The sequence below is a fragment of the Alosa pseudoharengus genome, unplaced genomic scaffold, assembly GCF_046254945.1.
Source record: "Alosa pseudoharengus isolate Yale_2024_CS ecotype anadromous, Long Island Sound unplaced genomic scaffold, YU_APseudo_1.1 YU_APseudo_1.1_scf_21, whole genome shotgun sequence".
Lineage (NCBI taxonomy): Eukaryota > Metazoa > Chordata > Actinopteri > Clupeiformes > Clupeidae > Alosa > Alosa pseudoharengus.
In genome coordinates this window covers 14,516,848-14,531,847 of record NW_027468674.1, presented here as the reverse complement: position 1 = coordinate 14,531,847, position 15,000 = coordinate 14,516,848, and the positions used below count along the sequence as shown (strand labels likewise).

The 15,000-nt window shown below is 45.6% G+C and overlaps 2 protein-coding genes across 5 annotated transcripts in view; both read left to right on the top strand.

Annotated features, from left to right (window-relative positions):
* Window positions 1-15,000, top strand: part of LOC143137687 (rho GTPase-activating protein 44-like) — an 83,136-nt gene that overhangs the window by 62,691 nt on the left and 5,445 nt on the right. For all 4 annotated transcript variants that reach the window (XM_076297985.1, XM_076297986.1, XM_076297984.1 and 1 more), the window contains exons 7-18: window positions 945-1,062; window positions 1,268-1,336; window positions 1,743-1,824; window positions 2,058-2,185; window positions 2,877-2,988; window positions 3,911-3,992; window positions 4,278-4,358; window positions 5,362-5,475; window positions 6,012-6,103; window positions 6,404-6,584; window positions 14,417-14,529; window positions 14,716-15,000. The exon at window positions 14,716-15,000 is cut by the window's right edge and continues 105 nt beyond it. In XM_076297985.1, coding sequence (XP_076154100.1) covers window positions 945-1,062; window positions 1,268-1,336; window positions 1,743-1,824; window positions 2,058-2,185; window positions 2,877-2,988; window positions 3,911-3,992; window positions 4,278-4,358; window positions 5,362-5,475; window positions 6,012-6,103; window positions 6,404-6,584; window positions 14,417-14,529; window positions 14,716-15,000 — 1,457 coding nt within the window. The remainder of the gene's footprint in view (window positions 1-944; window positions 1,063-1,267; window positions 1,337-1,742; window positions 1,825-2,057; window positions 2,186-2,876; window positions 2,989-3,910; window positions 3,993-4,277; window positions 4,359-5,361; window positions 5,476-6,011; window positions 6,104-6,403; window positions 6,585-14,416; window positions 14,530-14,715) is intronic.
* On the top strand, window positions 9,946-13,580 carry LOC143138659 (uncharacterized). Its single transcript, XM_076299083.1, has 2 exons — window positions 9,946-10,136; window positions 12,785-13,580. The coding sequence occupies exons 1-2, from the start codon at window positions 9,946-9,948 to the stop codon at window positions 13,578-13,580; spliced, it is 987 nt and encodes a 328-aa protein (XP_076155198.1).

The following is a 15,000-nucleotide window of genomic DNA, read 5'->3' as shown; positions in this document are numbered from 1 at the left end:
TCCTCCAAAGCTGATGATACACAAGACACCTTTCTAAGCACTGTTGCTGGGCGGTGATCCTGAGTATTGTGGTTCTGGCACGTTCCCTTTGATATCAGGCAACTTATTTTTTTTTGAAAACTTTAATCCACAATTAGGCAAATTAACATGGTGTTACATAGTGCAATATCAATTCTGGGCATGCACTGACAATGTCAGATACGTATTATATGTCAGTGTACCATGAGTTTGAAGCCATTATTTTAAGGTAATAGAACTGCATTGGGTTGCTTTAAGCCCACATTCTAATCTGTGGCTCTCAATAGGTTCGGTGGTTAGTTAGTAACACTTCACAACTTCAGTTGTGACTTTCTGAGTACATGTCTGATATAGTACAGTATTTAGGCTATGAGATATAATGGGTAGGTCAGCACAGTTGATCTGTTGACAGTTTGCAGATTGATGGCATGGTCTCGTAGGAAGAGAAAAGCTGTTGTTCGCAAACACTGTCCACTTAATCAACACAGTCTGTACTGATGAAGGGATACATTAAATAGATAGTATGTATGGTCTGACCATATATTCAGTCCCATTTCAGAGATGAGTATGTTATGTACAGTATGTTAATCCATCAAAGCTGATTATATCCTTGTGTTCTATGTTCCATATAATCACTGTATGCATAGGTGTATGTGGGTCATTGTGGATTGCACAGTGCACATGCATTTCATAAATGTAGGTCTTCATTTGATCACATTTTAAGCACACATCTGATAGACCATAGTTATTATAGATAGGTAGAATAAAGTTTAGATAGATGGTTTTTAAATGCAACTAAATGCTTCACATGCAAAACTTAAATTTATGAGCAATATACATTTAACACAGTCATTGGCACAGTGCACTAGGGATTTTACATGGCAGAATCTGGAATTAACTCTGCACCATGGTCCTCCTCTCACTAGGTGGCAGCAGTCGTCCAAGTCCTCAGGTCTGTCCAGCAACCAGCAGCACACAGGGGCTAAGGCCGACTCCCTCAGGGAAGAGATGGAGGAGGCAGCCAATCGCATGGAGATCTGTAGGGTATGCCTAACCACTCTATCTCTCTCTCTCTCTCTCTCTCTCTCTCTCTCTCTCTCTCTCTCTCTCTCTCTCTCTCTCTCTTTCTCGGGCGCTCTCTCTCTCTCTCTGTTTCTCTCACTCTTTCTCTCTCTCTCTCACACACACACACACACACACTTCCCCCTCTAATTGACTGAAAGTGCTTTATGTTTTTTCCCCCATCCAGGATCAGTTATCAGCAGACATGTACAGTTTTGTGGCCAAAGAAATCGACTATGCAAACTACTTTCAGACGGTGAGCTAGACCCACTCACACTAATCCTTCACATTTTCCATTAGCTGTCCGATACTCCAATGGAGCAGCCACATGACGTGTTGATGATTCTCTATGTATGCTTCCCTCTCCCTCTCTCTCTCTCTCTCTCTCTCTCTTTCTTTCTCTCTCTCTCTTTCTCTCTCTCTCTCTCTCTCTCTCTCTCCCTCTCTCTCTGTCTGTCCATCCTCTATTTCTTTTTCCTCTCCCTCTTTTCTTTCCTCATTTACCTGCATCATAATCCATATCCGTCTTTCCATTACTCTCTTTTCTGCTTTTATCTTTGTTCCTCATCTCTCTCCCTCCTTTCTTGTCTCTCTACCCATTACCCTCTCTCTCTCTCTCTCTCTCTCTCTCTCTCTCTCTCTCTCTCTCTCTCTCTCCATAGTTAATTGAAGTGCAAGCGGAGTATCACAGAAAGTCGTTAGAGCTCCTGCAAAACATCCTACCCCAGATCAAAGCACACCAGGGTAAGAAAGACTGTCTATCATCTCTCTCTCTCTCTCTCTCTCTCTCTCTCTCTCTCTCTCTCTCTCTCTCTCTCTCTCTCTCTCTCTCTCTCTCTCTCTCTCTCTGAAACACACACACTCAGACACACACACCAATCATCTCTCTTACTCTGTCTGCTGTGTGTGTGTGTGTGTGTGTGTGTGTGTGTGTGTGTGTGTGTGTGTGTGTGTGTGTGTGTGTGTGTGTCCAACAGAGGCGTGGGTGGATAAGCCCTGCTATGGCAAACCTCTGGAGGAGCACCTATCTCTGAGTGGGCGTGACATTGCCTTCCCCATCGAAGCCTGTGTCACCATGCTGCTGGAGTGTGGCATGCAGGAGGAGGTCAGTGCTTCCCCCTGCTGGTCCTAAGTGGAACTGTCAGTTCTTTGGAAGGAATAGAGCATTGCATTACTTAGATCAGGGGTGTCAAACTCATATCAGGCAGTGGGCTGGACTTGTTGGAATGAGACCTCACGGGGGCCGTCATTGTCGTGGTCATTACCATTCTTCTGCATGGGTATAGGAGTGTTGTTAGATGATATGCTTCTTTACTATACCCACTTATGAGCAAACTAGCACAAGTCATGTACTGCGGTCATATACCGCTCTTTTCCTCTAAAAATACCTTACTTCCATGTCAGTTTTTTCAGCTACTTCCTTCTTGAGGATGGTTTAATCAATTTATCATATCATAGAGATATTGCTTATTACGCAACTGGATGTCAATATCTTTTTTTTTTCTCTAGGGGGCCGCATGAATCCTACTGGCGGGCCTGATCTGGCCCCCGGGCCTTATGTTTGACACCCCTGACTTGATCCCAAATGAGTTTGCAAATACAAGGCTATTTACTCTGCTCTGATGTTGTCTTAGAAATATTGTTTACCAAATAGCTGTTTTTTTTTTCTATTTTTAAAGTTTCATGTTCGCTCTTTGCTGTTTTGCTGCTTTTCATTTGCCTCTGATATGATGGCTTATGTGTGTTTGTGTGTGTGTGTGTGTGTGTGTGTGTGTGTGTGTGTGTGTACTCCCCAGGGCCTTTTCAGAGTGGCACCGTCAGCATCCAAGCTGAAGAAGCTGAAAGCGTCGCTGGACTGTGGAGTGTTAGATGTGCAGGAGTACTCGGCCGACCCCCATGCCATCGCAGGTCTGGCTCTCTCCCTTCTGTCTGTCTGTGTGTGTGTGTGTGTGTGTGTGTGTGTGTTTGTGTGTGTGTGTGTGTGTGTGTGTGTGTGTGTGTGTGTGTGTGTGTGTGTGTGTGTGTGTGTGTGTGATTGCTATGCTATGTGTTAAGGTTGGATTACATTCATTAGCTTGTCCGTCTGTCATCAGAAGTGAAAAACACCTTAATTTATTAGCAGATCAAGCTAAGAGAAGCTAATGGCTAATCGCTGACACAATGAGAGCTACTGTTAGGGATCGAGTTTGGCACAAGCATCACCAGCACATCAGTGACTCAGATTCAAAAACACCATTGTGACAGATCTGGCACAATTGGGGCAACTCTTATCTTGTGTTTTCTTTTTTCTCTTTTTTTCTGTCTTCTGACTCATTCGTCACTGATTAGTGACCCAGTATCCACCCCCCTCTTCAGAGGGCTTTTATTATGACACAGCTGTTGGGGGTTTTAATTCCAGACCAGAATTAGTGTTGTCACTAATGACAATGCTTGTAGGGCTCATTATAATGTCTCTGTAATGGTCTTTTACCAGAAGCTTTTATGCTTTGCCCTAAAAAGCATTGGCCAGTATTGGTCATTTGGAGGCGTTACAAGTCTCCATTTTATTAGCTTAGATATTCTGTTCTGGTGTTGTTGACGCCAAGTTTGTCACTGCCAACCTCGATTGCAGGAGAATCAGCCACAACCTTTTTCTTCAACTTATTTGTGATGTTGCTGTTAATGATGCCTGTTTATGCTTGTGTATTTCTTGGTGTTTATTTATTTGTGTACATAACAACAAATATGTATTTTGGGGGAGTCTTAGCATAGTGGTAGTGTTGGCGCCCCGTACCACAAACAGGCTTTGTTTGTTTATCTCACTTTCTTTATTTGTTTGTTTATCTCACAGGTGCTCTAAAATCATACCTCAGAGAGCTGCCAGAGCCACTGATGACCTTTGAACTTTATGAGGAATGGATTCAGGCGTCCAAGTTAGTATGGCTTTCCCACACACATAGAGACACTCAATAGAATAGCGAAGTGTATCAGCCCGTCTGACAAAACGTCTGACCATCACATTTTGTTTTTGTTAGCAATGGCATTTGTTAATGCAAAACTAACACAGATTGGGGAATGAACTTCAGCTACAAATAAAACTCATTAAAAATCTGTACAGTATGTGATGCAACATATCTCAAGATTGTCAGTTTCAGTTATGTATCCCCTCTCTCTCTCTCTCTCTCTCTCTCTCTCTCTCTCTCTCTCTCTCTCTCTAGCATCCAAGACCAGGATAAGAGGCTGCAGGCTTTGCTGTCTGCCTGTGAGAAACTGCCCAAGGCCAATAGTAACAACTTTAAGTGAGTTGTTGATAGAGCCAAGAAATCATGCTTCTGTCCACCTTTCTTCCTCCTCTCTCTTTCCTTCTTTCTTTGTATCGTCCTCTCCCCCTGTTTCCCTCTATTCCTCTCCTCTCTCACTGTTTTCTTTCCTTCCTCTTTCCTCTCCTCCTCTCCTCTCCATCCTCACTCTCTCTCCTCCTGTCCTCCTCTTCCTTCCTCCACCTTTCTTCCTCTCTTCCCCCCTTCCTCTTCCTCCCCCCCTCCTCTCATCTCTTGGTCTCCTCCTCTTCCTCCCCCCTCCTCTCATCTCTTGGTCTCCTCCTCTTCTTCTCCCCCCCTCCTCTCATCTCTTGGTCTTCTCCTCTTCTTCTCCCCACCTCCCATTCTGATCTAGAGCGCAAGTGTTTTATCCATGTGTTTTATACATCCATTATAACGTCTTTATAGATCGTTCTGTAATGCTGCAGCGCATCACTTCCTGTCCTTTCCCTCTATGAGAGTTAGAACATCTCTATATAAACCCTTTCAATCTGTTCCTTGAGGCTTTCCAGTTAGACCGTTCAAAACCAACAAAGATATTTGAAATTAAAATGAATCTGACTTTGACTTGTTTTTTTTTTTTTTTTTGGTTGTCCTCAAGGAGCTAGCTCACATGTTGTTTTATGTGCCACAGGAAACATGTTTGGAACGCACATGTTTATTTGTGTATTTGAAAGAGTCCAGAAACCTGGTATAACATTATTGTGGATCAGTATTTAGTGGACAACACATCAATAACATTCCAAAGTGCTCTAAAGTATTTAAAATACCTGTTTTGATAACTGTATAGTGAAATCCATGAAGGCACCCAAAAGGCTGACGTAGCTTCATGAGAGACATCTATGTAGTTGATGTCTATGTTCTTTCTCCATCAAATGAAAGTGTTTTCATAGTTTTCTCAGTGATGTATTTTGAGAACTCCTACACACTGATCCATCCCCCTCTCTTGCCCCACCCTCACCCCCCTACCCCAAACACACAGATATTTAATCAAGTTTCTTGCCAAGCTAAATGAGTACGAGGATGCTAATAAGATGACACCGGGGAACATTGCCATCGTGCTGGGCCCCAATCTGCTCTGGGATAACAATGAAGGGTATGTGTGTGTGTGTGTGTGCTTGCTTGCATATGTGCATGCATATCTGTGTGTGTGAGTGTGTGCGTGTGTGTATTCAAGAATAACTCACTCTCAACTCCACCCATTAATATGCACACACAGGCTTTAATTACCGTACAATCATTTGTTTCCAGTCAAGTCAGGGCTGGCCTACAAGTAATTAAACAGCTTGCAAATATATTAAAGGGAAATGGAAGAATCGTCAATTTGCAGTTCATCACATCTGACATTATGGTTTAATGGTTAAATAATGTTTCAGCGTAGTGCTAAAATGCGTTAATCAAAAAGGCAAATTAAGCCAGGCTACAAAAAAAGACAACCAGCTTTCTTTTTTTTTATTATTTTCATGAATATGGGGAATTCTAATTGTCTGCAAATGTAGCAGTTTTTCAGCAAGGCAATTTCAAAGGAATTTCATATAAATTCAGATGTTTGCTGTTTGTGTCTTGAGTGTTTTTTTTTTATTAGTATTTTTCCTCTCCCTGTTCCGTGTCTGTTCTGCGGTTCTCCTGAAGGAACATCACTGAGATGATGACCACAGTCTCGCTGCAGATTGTCAGTTTACTGGAGCCCATTGTCCAGCACGCAGACTGGTTCTTTCCTGGAGGTGAGTGAGGCACACACACACACACACACACACACACGCACGCACGCACGCACTCACACACGCACACGCACGCACGCACGCGCACACGCACACGCACACGCACACGCACACGCACACGCACGCACGCACGCACGCACGCACGCACGCACGCACGCACACACACACACACACACACACACACATACATACACATTAACAGAACACATATGCTAGGACACATACAAAGACACAAAATGAGCGTTGTTGTTGTTGTTGTTGTTGTTGGGGACTGGCCGCTGACCCCTCTCTCCGCCCCTCCAGAGATCGAGTTCAACGTGACGGGTAACTACGGCAGCCCGGTGCACACCAACCACAACGCCAACTACAGCTCCATGCCCTCGCCTGACATGGACCACTCCGAGCGCAGGCAGTCGGACCAGAGCCGCCGCCCACTCAGCGTTGCCACGGACAACATGATGCTGGAGTTCTACAAGAAGGACGGGTGAGGTGGCCCACAAACACAACACCACTCAGAACTGAGTGCAGGGTGGAGTAGTGGTGGATCATTGCCGCCTGACAATTGGTTGACCCGGGTTCGAATCCCGCTCCCGCTGTTGTGAGTCCATGTGGCTTTAGAAAAAAAATGTCTGCTAAGTACCAGTCACTGCACTTTAGTTAGATCTGGGACCTCTCTATACACAATAATACACAATCAGCTCTGTTTTTAGGAGAATTACTACTGTACCTCCAGTGAGTTTAATGACGAATCCGGCGATTTTTTTCGTAGATCTCCATTTCTCGAGGTCACCGAATACTGTCGGTACGAGAGAAAAAAAAAAAAACGAGTTGCTGCAGCCAGCAGCTAAAGCAGCCAGGCAGCTGAAGTGCCACACTCTGGGGGCATGTTCGTGAGCCCCCGTGTCCATGCCCCCAGAGTCGCCGGAATTCTCCTTTAACTCTCCAGGTTTACCACTAAACAATCTGCTTAAGAAACCTCCCAGATGGTACTGGACAGCGGTGGGTTCAGGCTCTTGGCGACACATGCCGAGGGTGACACCATCTGGAGAGGCACACAGTCTCAAGGGGACGGTGATCTCCACTGGCCATCTGTTTGCCAAAGGCACCAGGTCAGCAGAGTGCAACTGTTGGTGCAGGGTATGGGAGATTAAGTCATCCGGCGTGGAGCATGGTGCAGTGCGTAAACATGCTTGCACTTGTTATCTATTTATTCACAAAAACACACATCTGGGGTTATTTTAACTCTTCATCTTTGCCGCATCTAGATAGATAGATAGATAGATAGATACTTTATTGATCCCCAGGGGAAATTCAAGAAATCTCTGAACTAAAAAATTGAAGAAAAAAAATTGAAAAATCTCTGTTTGCCTCTTTAGTCTTCCATCAACAGGTTTTCTTTTTTCTGCGCCACTGTTAAGACAAATCATTTGTCAATCATTTATTAATCATTACTCTTATTCAGAGGGCAATAAGAGTACCAGAGCTTTGCCATGCATGTGTCCTGTCTGACTACTCATGATCCACTAAGGGCTGAGCTACACCAGGCGCGTAACTGAAGCGCTCCGTTCGCGTGGCGTCTGCTGCAACAATTAGCTTCCACTATAATCAATGGAAGTAGCTACACCAGACGTGATAGCGCCGCATACGTTTGAAAAAAATAGACCATTCATCTAAAATGGATTTTACGCGATTTTACGCGAACGGAACGCTTCAGTTACGCGCCTGGTGTAGCTTCGCTGTAAGAATCCAGCACTCACCCCAGTCATGAAGACCACAGAATCATAGGAGCTTAAAAATGCAATTATAAAACGATCACACCGTGGTATCGTCCATCTTGTCCTTTACCATGTATAAATTCTATACTTATATATACTATACTATACTTATACTATACTAATTCAGGAAATGTGCCCGCGGGCTGCCCTTTGATTAAATTGATTGATTCCATTGATTAAACTGGGAACGGGCTCAGCTGCAGTACCGATGAGGGTAGGATTCACTTTCACACACACATACACACACACACACACATCCTATAATTAGGATGTCTTTCATTATTGGCTGTTTCACTATATTCATCATCAATCACCATGTTGAGTGACTGACTGATGGTCTTAAGTCCAATGTGTCACTCACACACATTGTAAATTATACCTTTTGTATATATTTTTATACATTTGCACAGCAATGACAATGATAATACTTGGTCCATGACTTTGACACATTAGACTTGTCTTGTCTCAATAAAATGGTGCCTCATGAAACACTCACCATGGCATGTTATGGCATATACTGTTACCTGCCATTAATCACCATGATGAGCAGCAGTGCCCAGGGGTGTAAGATATCATGCTGTCATTCTCATGATATCTCTTAAATGTGAAGTTCGCTGTCAACTCGCTGTCATATTACAAGTTGTCATGTCATCAGACATGAATGAGGATTGTCATCATGGCTATCATTGATGATTAATAGTGCGTATAGACACTTCAACAATAAAAACAAAAACAATGCTTGAACATTCTATTTGGTTCCCAATCTACTTCCTCTGCATTAAGATAACATATGGAATTTTAAAAAGGAAGTCTTGTGGGGCCAACTATGATGCTGATAATGGAACTCTCTTGAAAGGGTCTTATAGATATATATCACTAATTGCATGACAACTTGTGACATGATATGGGAGCCGACACAAAATGGTTTTGACAGTTTTTTGAAAGAAGATTCCGATAAAGTAAAGGTGGCAGGCAAAGTTTAAAGTCTAACTAAAGCTAATTTAGAAGGAAGGACAAATCTATTCGCTAATATAATACCATGAGCACAATCTTAAGCAAAATCATCGGTGGGTCAGCTCAATGCTCCTACACACCACACCTCATCTTTACTTCAAAGAGGAGACACTTTCTGAGTGACATTGCCGTTTGCCCATTATTACGGGTAAACCGGAATGTTGGAAAATGAACATTCTAAAGAGTATCTTCATTTAATTCAACATAGAATTTTATTTTAGAACCTTGAGTTGTTGTAGAACGGAATCTTTTGTTAGAATGTTCAAAAACTCACGCCTTTTAAAGGTTAAATTAGAGCCCATAGAGTTACATGCGCAAACACAAAACCGGGATACTTTAAAATCCCGATAATAACCTACTGAAGTGCATGTAAACACACTCATTGACTCCTCTGTTGATGCTCCTATTCCAAACTAACAGCTGGTTTCTTCTGTCTTAACTATGCAGCATTAGGAAGATCCAGAGGTATGGTATCTCTTTCCTCTCGCTCTTTCTCATGCTAGTCTCAGCCTTGTCTCTTGACCGATGCTCTGACCATCATGTCAATAATGTCACATCGAGAAAACCCTGTACTTAAAACATAAGAATGTTTTAATAACATTAATAATAATAATAAGAAAGTAAAATTAAAAGCGAAAAAAACTAAGGAATTAAAAAGTGAAACACTAAGGAATAACAAGAGTAAAAACTAAACGACTCTGAGTTATGTTTTCGTTATTTCGTTTTTTTTTAAGTTGATAAGCTTCTTAATACTGAGTGCTGTTTGGAATTCTCATCTCTGTCACCTCCCCTGGTCCCACTCTCTCATTGGCCATGGGTCCCACCACTCCCCTCCCCTTCCACCCTTCAATTGGCTGACCGTGTGCCCCGCCTATCCCCGTTTACTCTACGATTGGTCCTCGTGGAATGTGTGTGTGTGGGTGTGTGCGCGTATGTGTGTGCATATGTGTTTGTGTGTGTGTGTGTGTGTGTGCGTGTGTGTGTGCACGTGCATGTGTGTGTGTGCTCGTGTGTGAATGTCTGTGTGTGTGTGTGTGTGTGTGTGTGTGGACCAGTATGGGTGTGCGGGTGATGGACACGTCGTGGGTGTCGCGGCGCGGCCCGTCGACGGCGCGGAAGACCTCGTCCACTCCCCCGAGCCTCTACCCCCCCGGGCTGCCCGGTGAGGGGATGTTGGCCGAGCTGCCGGGGGAGCAGTCAGCCTCCCCCTCCCCCACACCCCCACCAGGCAGCAGTGACCGCGCCAGGTAAGGAGGCCAGGACGGGAGGGCTCCCCACAAGACAATCATTCTCTCCCAAACACACACACAGATACACACACACACACACACATGCACACGCACACATACCTCCCCCAGAGTGCCAGGTAAGGAGGCCAGGACTGGAGGAGAGCACACACACACACACACACACACACACACACACACACACACACACACACACAAACACACACACACAAACACACACGGATACATACACACACACACACACACACATACACACACACACACGGATACACACACACACACATACATGCACGCACGCACACACACACACACACACACAAACATACACACACACACACACACACACGGATACACACACACACACATACATGCACGCACACACACACACACACACATACACACACACACACACACACACACACACACACACACTTCTCACCCATGCCTCTGCCCAGCAGCAGCGACTGTGCAATCTAAGGACGGACACCAGCATGTGCGTGGTCCCTACAAAATAACCGCCTGATGAAAATACACACTCCAATCAGCAAAGACACTCGTTACCATTCATCAACTGCTACTGTCACACACATAGTATAGACTCAAGCACACACACACAAACACAATGACACACAGTGGTGTTCTTCTTAATGTCTCTTCAAAACACATTTTAACCAACAACACACTGCCACTTTCTCTATCTGCTACTTCTTAGTGTTACTTCTGTCTTGCTGTTATGTCTCTCTCTCTCTCTCTCTCTCTCTCTCTCTCTCTCTCTTTCCCTCTATTATTCTGTCCATTTCTATTGTGTCTTGAGTGTTAATGATGTGATCTGTACAAATCATTCAGTGTGTCTCTGCTTATGCTTGTGCTTGTGCTTGTCATCCACAGTATCACCCTAATGAATGAGACTTGTGCTATGAATCCAGTAGTTGATGCAAATAACACAACTCATGGTCTGGATTCAGCCTTGCTCTCATTCCTAACCAAAAGCATACAAGCGTGTTTATGTGTGTGTGTGTGTGTGTGTGTGTGTGTGTGTGTGTGTAGATCCTTCTGATCTACCAAGCCATGTGCATCTGTTGTTAATGGGCACAGTTTGGTCTTTCTCCTGACAACACAAACAACGGTTTTCTTCCCTTGAGTGCTTCAGACTTGTGTGTCTTATGTAACAAGAAGTACAATAAGCACACAATGCACACTGGACTATACATATATAGAATATATAGACACTCCGTGCCCTTTAAGCTATATATAGAATTTACCGCAATTTCCCAACTATTAGCCACGGCTTATACATTGATTTTGCTAAATTTCTTCAGCTATGAGGTTAATACACGGGGGCAGTTAATATGTTATTAACTCATTGAATGCCAAGCTGTTTTCGGAAGCTTTGTCCTAGAGTGCCAGCAATCTAGACCATTGTTGATGATTTTTGTACAGCCACAGCATATTCTGTGTTATAGCTATGAACACATACAATGGCTCGTTTAAAAGGTGAGACTTTAAGCTCTCAGTGGGTGCAAACCGTGTATTTCTACACGCCTCTGTTGCTGAGAAATTCCAAGCTAAACAGTGGTTAGTTGTCATCAAAATCGCTGTTTTTTTCTAGAAATGGAGATATAACGTCTTTCATGAAATATGAAGTGTTGCCTGTAAACTTTCCGGGAAGTGATCAGCGAGACCTGGCGAGACTGCCACCTAGTGATAGACCCACGAAAATAGCCTGGTTTTGACCTGACGTGCATGCGTCACTGATTCGACCCAAAGCGGCAACCGAGTTATGATAAAATGTCCAGATAAAATGTCCAGATTGTGCGTTTTCAAGAGTTTTCGATCGTCATATATTTCATTTCCATTCATCACAGAGTTCCCAAAATCACATATAAGCTGTGTTAGAGTGTCTAGTTTCGTAATTGAAAAAAAAGCTGAAAACGTAATATTAAGTTTTTGGCACTGGCACTCAATGAGTTAATATGGTTTTGTTAGTTTTTTTTAACTTGCATTAAACACTGTCCTGCGGCTTATACACAATGTGGCTAATAGACAGGAAATTAATGTATAGACAGTCCGTGCCCTTTAAGCTATGAGTGCATTTTGCTTGGCTCTGTTTTGCCTTTGCCACTGTCTCTTTCCTTCTTTTGCCTTTCTGTCTCCTGTACTTGTTGATTTTCTGTCCCTCACTAAGTCACCCTCCACCACCATCACTCAATCCTACACTACTGTATGGCCTGGTTGTTCCTCACCTCACATATTCTTCCCTGTCCCCTGCTAAGAATGCTAGCCTGAACCAAAACAAGTCTAGTCAAACCCCTCTAAATTACCTTCAAAGCACCTCAGAATGCTCATATAAAAAAACTACATCACCCACACTCCCGTTTTCCTCTCTCAGCTAACACCTCAGAATGTTCATATAAAAAACTACGTCACCCACACTCCCCTTTTCCTCTCTCAGCTAACACCTCAGAATGCTCATATAAAAAACTACGTTACCCACACTCCCCTTTTCCTCTCTCAGCTAACGTCTTCGGCCATGTTGCCTCTCTTTCCCCCCACCTGCTGTGAAACTGTGCCCCCCCCCCCCCCCCCCCACTCTCTCTCCTGTATCTATTTCACGTCACGCTCTGTATATCTTCTCGGCATTTCCGCAGCTCGGACGACGCGTCTTCCTCCAATTGGTCGGACACCTGTTACATCTACCCCTCCCCCGAGGAGGAAAGGCCCCCGCCTCCATACCCTTTCTCTTCGTCGTCCTCCTCCTCCCCTTCCCCCTCTCCCTTCGCCCCTTCCTCTTCCTCCTCCTTCTCCTGCTACTCCCAGTCTCACCATTCCCACCTGTCCGCTCACTACCACCCCCACCACCAACACCACCCACACCACCACCACCACCACTCCAAGACTCCAGCCTGCTCACGTCCTGCTGCCCCGGGGCCCGAGTCTGTTGCCCCGGGCCCGTCTCCTCCCCCGCGCTGGTCGGGCTACAGCCCCCCGCCCCTGCCGCCATCTCCGTCCCCGTCCCCCTCCACCTCTCTATCGCTGTCCCCGTCTCCGTGCCCATCTCTGTCCCCGTCCCCCCACCCTCACCTGCACCCTTTCTCGCACCCGCACCCCCACCCACACCCGCACCCCCACCCACACCCGCACCCACACCCGCACGTGTTGTCGTCCTCTCGCTCGCCCTCCCTGGACATCAACTCCAACCCCAAGCCCAGCTCCCTGCTGCTGCTGCCCAAGCAGATGTCCCTGTGCGAGCACGCGGTCACGCACACGCACACGCACGCGTCGCCCCTCACCTCGCTCTCCCCCACCTTCGCCTGCGGCCCGTTCCCCTGCGACCCTAACGCCCCCGCCCCCCCTCTTCCTCCGCCCCCGCCCCCCCTCTATGCCAAGCCTCCGTGGGCCGCCTGTGTGTGCGGCCGCGAGCGAGGACCCCGGCTGACTAGGTAAATGCACACTTGGACGCGCAGCCCCGCGCCGAGGCTGTCTCGGATTGTGCCTGATTAAAAATGTAATTGCCTTATCACTACGTCAATAATATGGGAGTCAGGGGTCTGAAAGGGTAACAGAAGCACAGAGAGAGAGAGAGAAAGAGAGAGAAAGAGAGAGAAAGAGAGAGAGAAGGAGAGAGATTAATAAAAGACCAAGAAGGGCTTCTTCAGTAGTTCAGTAGTGTCTCTCTCATCTGCTCATTCTGGTTGTGTGACTTTTTTTTTAATCATATTTGTCAACATCTGTTTTTTCATCTGAAAAATCAAGGTCATATTTTCCATTATGTGGAAGCCATCACTCTTGCAAAGCATTCATCACCAGTGAAAGTTGTCAGCTTACGCCAGAATTATGCCCACACCCAGACCTGGCAAAAAAAAATCACCTGGGCATTGGGCCAAGGAGGCCGCTTGCTCTTCTGTTGCAAATGAAGGAAACGTGGCTCTTCTTGTGCTGCCCCCTTGTGGCTGTTGTAGTGTAATGACAGGGCTGGATGGCAATCCTTCATGGGGATGTTTACTGTTTCTTTATTTTTTGTTATTTGTTTTTATTTTGCAATGGCTGCAGCAGTGCCATCACACATTACAGTTATTTTTATTATTCAGTGGTGAGTCTATTTGGAAGATATTGTGTGATTGTATTTGTGTGGGTAAAATATGTGCGCGTGTGTGTGTGCGTGCGTGCGTGCGTGCGTGCGTGCGTGCGTGCGTGCGTGCGTGCGTGCGTGTGTATGTGCGTGTGTCTGTGTGTACCTGTTTGTATTTTTGTTCACTGGTTAATTTTCTGTTTTTCATCAGTACTTTGAAGAACAAGGAACTCTCCCCGGTGATTGGCCAGAAAGCCATGCAAACAGCGCCATCTAGTGGATACTCACTGTGCACTGAGCCAAGTCCTCACAGTCTACGGAAAGGTGAGTGTGTTGAGAGTTATGGACACTGTTCATTGTACTGTATACTATGTATTACACTGTTGGTTTCTGCTCACCATGTGTTTGATTCTGTGAGATTGTCCATTTCTCTCTGTTTGCATCAATATACTTAAATATCTTTTTTAAAACCTGTTCTTCCCTCATCTACCCCCCCCCCCTCTCCCCCAGTCTCCAAGAAGCTGGCCCCCATCCCCCCTAAATGTCCTTACCCTCCGTCGGGCGCCATGTCTGACCAGTCCACGGGCCAGCCCTCTCCCATCAGCCTGTCCCCGACTCCGCCGAGCACGCCGTCCCCTTACAGCTTCAGCTACCCGCAGGGCTACGCCACCATCGCCTCGCCCGGCGGCAGCGGCGGCGGCATGCAGGCCACCACGCCACCCTCGCTCAGCTCCGCCGGAGCCACGGGCACGCTGCCCAAAGCCCGGCTGGCGCCCAAACCCCGCCAGCGGCCCA

Bases quoted from the DNA above. Each gene is read 5' to 3' on its own strand.
- LOC143138659 (XM_076299083.1), top strand. From the start codon at position 9,946: ATGGGTGTGCGGGTGATGGACACGTCGTGGGTGTCGCGGCGCGGCCCG. The intron at 10,137-12,784 runs GTAAGGAGGCCA...GCATTTCCGCAG, and splicing joins GGCAGCAGTGACCGCGCCAG to CTCGGACGACGCGTCTTCCT.